The sequence below is a fragment of the Frieseomelitta varia genome, unplaced genomic scaffold (genome assembly GCF_011392965.1).
Source record: "Frieseomelitta varia isolate USP_RPSP 00005682 unplaced genomic scaffold, Fvar_1.2 scaffold_965, whole genome shotgun sequence".
Classification (NCBI taxonomy): domain Eukaryota; kingdom Metazoa; phylum Arthropoda; class Insecta; order Hymenoptera; family Apidae; genus Frieseomelitta; species Frieseomelitta varia.
Genome location: NW_025110773.1, coordinates 336,556 through 342,832, shown reverse-complemented (window position 1 = coordinate 342,832; position 6,277 = coordinate 336,556). Strand labels below are relative to the sequence as shown.

At 36.8% G+C, this 6,277-nt stretch overlaps 1 protein-coding gene across 1 annotated transcript in view; it reads right to left on the bottom strand.

Annotated features, from left to right (window-relative positions):
* Nucleotides 1-2,592: 2,592 nt before the first annotated feature.
* LOC122538147 (pupal cuticle protein-like) overlaps nucleotides 2,593-6,277 on the bottom strand; it is a 7,505-nt gene continuing 3,820 nt past the window's right edge. The window contains exons 3-6 of the mRNA XM_043671961.1: nucleotides 4,971-4,973; nucleotides 4,632-4,902; nucleotides 4,028-4,302; nucleotides 2,593-3,794 (exon numbers count right to left, since the gene is read on the bottom strand). Of these exons, the coding sequence (XP_043527896.1) occupies nucleotides 3,599-3,794; nucleotides 4,028-4,302; nucleotides 4,632-4,902; nucleotides 4,971-4,973 (745 nt within the window). The 3' untranslated portion in view covers nucleotides 2,593-3,598. The remainder of the gene's footprint in view (nucleotides 3,795-4,027; nucleotides 4,303-4,631; nucleotides 4,903-4,970; nucleotides 4,974-6,277) is intronic.

Below are 6,277 nucleotides of genomic sequence, written 5' to 3'. Positions count from 1 at the left end.
AGAATCCTCGGCGACTACCATTCCTTGTGTCCAGAAATCGGATCAGAATTGTCCAAAAATAATGTAAAAATGAAAGTGAAAGGTGCGATTTACGATATGGAGGACTTTCTACTGTTTTATCCTGTCATTAATTCTATTGCTCTATTATTTCTATTCTGTTCTACTATTACTACATTCTATTTTCTATTAATTTTGTGTCCAAAATAGACAATTATTTACTTACTATATATATTATTATTTTTATTACAATAAAATTCATAAATTATTAACTGATAATATAAATTTAACCGCTCTTGCTGGCACTTTAATTTATCATTATTAATTTTAATTTCCCTATTTAATTTTCATTAAATTATATAGAATATTTTATTAATTTTATTTTATATATATATATATAAAATTATTAACTTATAATTTAAATTTAACCGCTCCTGCTGGCACTTTAATTTATCATTATTAATTTTAATTCCCCTATTTAATTTTCATTAAATTATATAGAATTTTTTATTAATTTTATTTTATATATATATATATATATATATATATATATATATATATATTTAATATAAATAAATTATATGTAAAATATTAATTTAATTAATAATTTAACCACAATTATGTTTCATTTATATTATTAATATTAATAATTCATTTAAAATCGAAATTTAATATACAATTCACATTAAATATAATTAAATGTTAAATTTTTTATTTCATTTACATGACATACGAATATAAGAGAAAATTCTCGCCCCTCTGGGAAGTGTTAGCTGGTAAATTAAAAGTCTCACAATCTTCCCAAACGACAGCAAAGTCAAGTTACGAAACTCCACCGTGTCTTTACACGATCACAGGTGCATCGAAACGACCGAACGATCAATGTAAATCTCGTTGAGGAACGAGAACTGTCGTGGCGACTTTTCCGTCCCTAAAAACCTAATGCATTCCTCGTCAAGCTCGAACGAACACGTCCTTGCTGGCACCAGCGTCTGGGATAAACGTTGGCCGAGTCACGGACGGAACCGGTTGCCCCGTTGGATAACTGGAAGGCGAATTGTGCCTACCGATCAGGTAGCTAGCAAACAGGGACGCCGTTTGTTTCGTCGATCGTTTTCTAGATCTGGATCATTGGTGCATGGTTATCGGAACGATCGCGCGTAATTGACCGTTTAAGCACTGAGCTGGAATATTGAAATGGACGGCTGCCCGCTGAGGGAAGTGAACGTTTGAAGCGTGGAAGGTCGAGAGATCTGCTCGTTCCCTCTAGCCAAAGGATTAGGCTAGACCGTTCGGAACCGATCGACTTTTCACCGTGTTACGGCGTGAATTACGGGTCAGTGGGTATCGAGTTTGATGATTGGACGGCAGGAAAACGATGAATCAAAAGATTGAATCCATTTGAATTTGAGAAACTAACGCTGGAAAGTGTAACAGTTGTAGGTACCATTGTAAATTAATATTCGAGGAATTAGAACTTTATTTTAATAATCTTCTCGTTTGCATTTCGAAGGCCGGTTGCACGTGAATTATGGGTCAGTGGGTGTCGAATTGAAGTTGGACGATTGAAATTAACACTCAAGGAACTAGAGTCGTTGTTATTTTTCCATTTGTTACTAAATATCATTGTCATTTGCTCGAAGAGTAATGATCCTATTAATTCCAATTAGAGAAATGGATTTCATATCACCTCAAATCCTCTGAAACGATGTAATTTCCATTTCAATGTTAAATTAACAAATCGAATTCAACGAACATCTTTCGAAATGTTGCATATTTTTCAAAGACCGGCAAATCACTTTTCGTCCTGGCGCGCGGAGAGTTTGCCTTTAAAGTCCTGAATAAACTAATCGACGCCCGTTTTCACGCCCATGTACACGTGTCGGATCGCTCGGTGCAATCAGATTCGCGTGCAGTCGCTCCAACTCTTAACTCGATTTTCACTGTCGTGTGTGTTGCCGAGATCAGTCTGATCCGTGTCACGGGCATGTTAGTCGAGCACACGTGCCCGTTTCCCTGATCGTACGTTCGATTATGTCAGTGGCGCGCAAGAGCTACTAACCCCTTTGCTGCCATTTTATGCCATTTTATGAACCAATTAAATGACTAATTTCCTCCTTTTTTTTTAAGAAAAAAGAAAAAATAGAGCATTTGAAAGTGTCTATTCTTTTCAAGAGTTTCGATTCTTCTCCGATTGCTTTCAGTTGTTAACGTTTTAACGTTTGGTAACTGTTTTACGTTCCAATGATTAATTATAGAACTTGCGAACTGTCTCGTAATTAGTTAATTTCATTTTTTATGAATTGAGAACATTGTCTTGTGATTGAACGATTGACTTCTCTCTAGTTTGCTGTTTTACGTTTAGATAATTTCTTTTTAAAATTCGTCTGTCGTTAAATTACACAGTGCTTCCGATTTCACTGAATATCCAATGAACCATCTGAAAACGTACATTTTTTTCTGACTTAACTAGAATTTACACGAGAGTGTCAAATGAATTTCCTTAATACTTAAAAAAGTTCCCAATATCTTTATATCGTACTCTGTGCTAAACGTTACTGCAATGTGTATCTAAATATATTAAAACACAGTTGATAATTTTTCGATGTTGCTTGTCCCAGCAAAACGTTTCATTGCATTTTATTCATTTCATTCGCCGATATAATCGCCTCTCCGTATTATGTACACGCACGATAATTTACAACTGTACATACACGTTTTCATTTTAATTAATAATCAAAAAAAAAAAGAAGAAGAAGAAGAAGAAGAAGAAGAAGAGAGGGAGAAAAACACGATGATATTGAACAGTCTGTGAATAATTCGCGTGCAAAGGTTAATTCCCACGCGAAACGCAAAGACTAACGAGAGCGAAAGCGATGAAGAGATCACCTTGAAGAGGAATGTGACAAGAGGATATTTTTATCCAGATAATATCTGTAACGGTACAGGCCACCGTTATTTCATTTCCATCTCGTGGAGGCAAGCAAACACGCCTAACGATTTCGTTTCTCTATGCTCTACACACTATGACACGCGATCACATTTCCACGTTTCGATACTATTCTCGATTTTGAAAGTTCCAGAAAATTCAGAGCGAATTTCAGAGAAGAGTTGCCCCGCAATTTCCAATGAAACGAAACAGTTATTTGCAAAGTCATTGAGAATCATCGAGATTCGACTTTCGAAATATAATCGAACTTAATTATTCGCGAAAATTTATTCAACGTTATAATTACTCACCGGGATAGTAAAGCAATGGGTCGCGTGTTCACAGCGTGCGAAAACATAGAGAAGGAAACTAAGAACCGAGCCAAGCTTCGCGAAAAATTAACGAATAGAAAATAGATAATAAAAAGAGGTAGACGAGACACAGAATCACAGAAGGGGAGGGAGGCGAGTTAGAAGGAGGAAATAGCTTAAAGATGCGAAATACGTTGCAGAATGTAATTCTAAGAGAGATATCTCGAAGTAGAAGCTGATCGGAGGTAGTTGAAGTTGAGATGAGGTTCAAAAGTATCCCTCGAAGAAACTCTCTTGAATCATCGGTCACAGTGTGGAACGAATGAATATTTTCTGTCAGTTTAGCCCTCTGTCCTCTCGGTTAATAGTGATTCCAGTCGTTCCCGGCGTTCCACTGGGGATTGTTCCAGGAGGGACCTGCGGGGTTCCATGAATTTGGACCGGCCGGTGCTTTCTGGGCTTCGGCGTTGTACAAAGAGAAGTGGACTGCCTTCGCTTGCTGCACTTCCGGCGTGTCCACCACGCGACCGTCTGGTCCGAGAGGAGCCGGCGGGCCACTGGAACGTTGTTTCAAGCTTCAATTTCAACTCTAACCGCGAATTTTCAATTTTTCTCAAATACCAAATCCCAAACAATCCCTGAGATTCCGATTCCTTTAATTTTATTTCGACTGTGACTTTAATTCCAATTTAGATTTTTTCGACTTTCAAGACTTCAAAGATCAGAAACCAAGTTTCTTCGTACGTGCAAGTTTTTTTTTTAGTCGTATGAGAGAGATAATGTGCAAAACCTGTAGTGCGGAGCGTAGCCTCCGGGTGCGTAGGGACCAGCAGGGCCGGAATAAGGACCAGCAGGCCCCTTGGGTGCCCTAGCGTTCGCTTCGGCCAAAGCAGATAGATGAGCTGCTTTCAGTTGGGCGACTTCTGGAGTGTCCACTACTCTTCCGTCTGGTCCCAACGGAGCTGGAGCTGCGTGGCCATAAGCTGGAGCTCCGTGGCCATAACCTGGCCCACCGTACCACTGCGGCGCAGAATAGGCCACGTTGACGATGACAGAAACGAAAATCTGAAAGTGAGAATGAAATTCATTCGTTGGTATGAAGAACGTAGCCATTTAACCATATTTCTATATCACCGAACGTGGAATAATAATTTTGTACCAAACCATCGATAGATACAAGTATCGTCGTCGATGTTTGAAGATAAATCGCAAAGAGAAAGAAACTAAACTAAAATTGTATTCTCGAAAAAATATTCAGCCTTCGAAGGCTTTTATAGAAAATCGAGTAGAGCATAAAATTCCAATTTTATGGTAGGAGAGAGAGAGAGAAAGAGAGAGAGAGAAAAAAATAGAAGGAATTGAAAGGCAACAGCGAAATGATGAAACAGACTTACGATATATCGGAACATGTTGTCGAAGCTCAGCGGAGGTCGATCCAGCGACTGTTGACAGAGCTTGTGGTATCCGGCATTATGACTTGGACAACCAAGTATCGACGAATTTATAGGGGTACAGGGCGTCGTCGCGTGCCCCACCCCGTTGGCGACAACCCGGGGGTACACAACCACACCCAGGGAAATGCTCTGCTTTAAACGCCTGCCTTGCCCTGCCCGGTAACATTTACCAGCCATTAACAATGACATCGTGTGTGTCCCGTAACCTCGTCAAGAATAAAACTCGCCTCGACGCTATGCGCGAGACGTGGACACGCACGTCATCGCCAATGCACTCACGTCCTGGACGTACATATATGTACACACGTAGACACGTGTGCGTATATAAATAGGAAGTGCAACTCGTGAAATATAATTTTGACGGTTCGTACAATTTCACGGTATTGTGATTTTGCAATTTTTTTTATTGGGAGGAGAGGGGGGAGAAGTAACGTTGAGCTGAAATTTGAAATGTAAAATTGCGTCAGTACGGGCGTATTATTATTAAATTGGTATGTGTTTTTACAATTCTTCACTTGAAATCTAATATTAAATATTGTAACAAGTACTCTACTCTGAGTATTTTATATATTTCTATGTACGTTCCATGCATTCTGTAGATTTCTGCGTTCTTAGGTTTCTCGAAAATTGTAAAAGAATTTTTTCTTTTAGGAATAAATTTCGATAGCGAGATGCTTGGTTTGAAATTTCCTACAATCAATAATTTTTATTAACGAAAATTGCAAATAGTTTGTTTAACATATGATTGTATAGTGTAGCGGAGACGTTGGAGAATGTCCGAGAATTTTTTCAGAATTTTTGAAAATCTAGAAGACGGGGAAAAGAATTGTTATTGAAGATGTGTCGGTCACCGCTGTCTGGAGACTTCAACGCCCGCATAAGCGCGAACATTATAGTGTAAACGTTTCGGAGACTTTAACGCCCGCATAAGAAGATGCGCTCCGAAAATCATACACATGCATACCTACGTACGTAGAATAGCTATCGCATGCACGTGGTTATTTTTATTGTTGCACATTATTATATATTATTGTTATACTATTTATATTATAAAGTTTATAATATATCATTGTTATATATCATGTGGCTCGTAATTACTTTAGAATTATTTCGTATAATTCAAAATCGAATAAAGTGACGGTAAAATTTAAATATTTATTACACAAAACAAAATTCAACTACCACATTACATGAAATTAAAGTTTAATTGCTATCGGATCGTAAATATCCGTAATCGTCCTATCATATATTACTTTTATACCATTTATATTAAAAAGCTTATTTATTTATATTATATATATTATACCACTTATATTATAAGGTTTATTTATATTATAAAGTTTATAATACATCATTGTTATATATCATGTGGCTCGTAATTACTTTAGAATTATTTCGTATAATTCAAAATCGAATAAAGTGACGGTAAAATTTAAATATTTATTACACAAAACAAAATTCAACTACCACATTACATGAAATTAAAGTTTAATTGCTATCGGATCGTAAATATCCGTAATCGTCCTATCATATATTACTTTTATACCATTTATATTAAAAAGCTTATTTATTTATATTATATATAT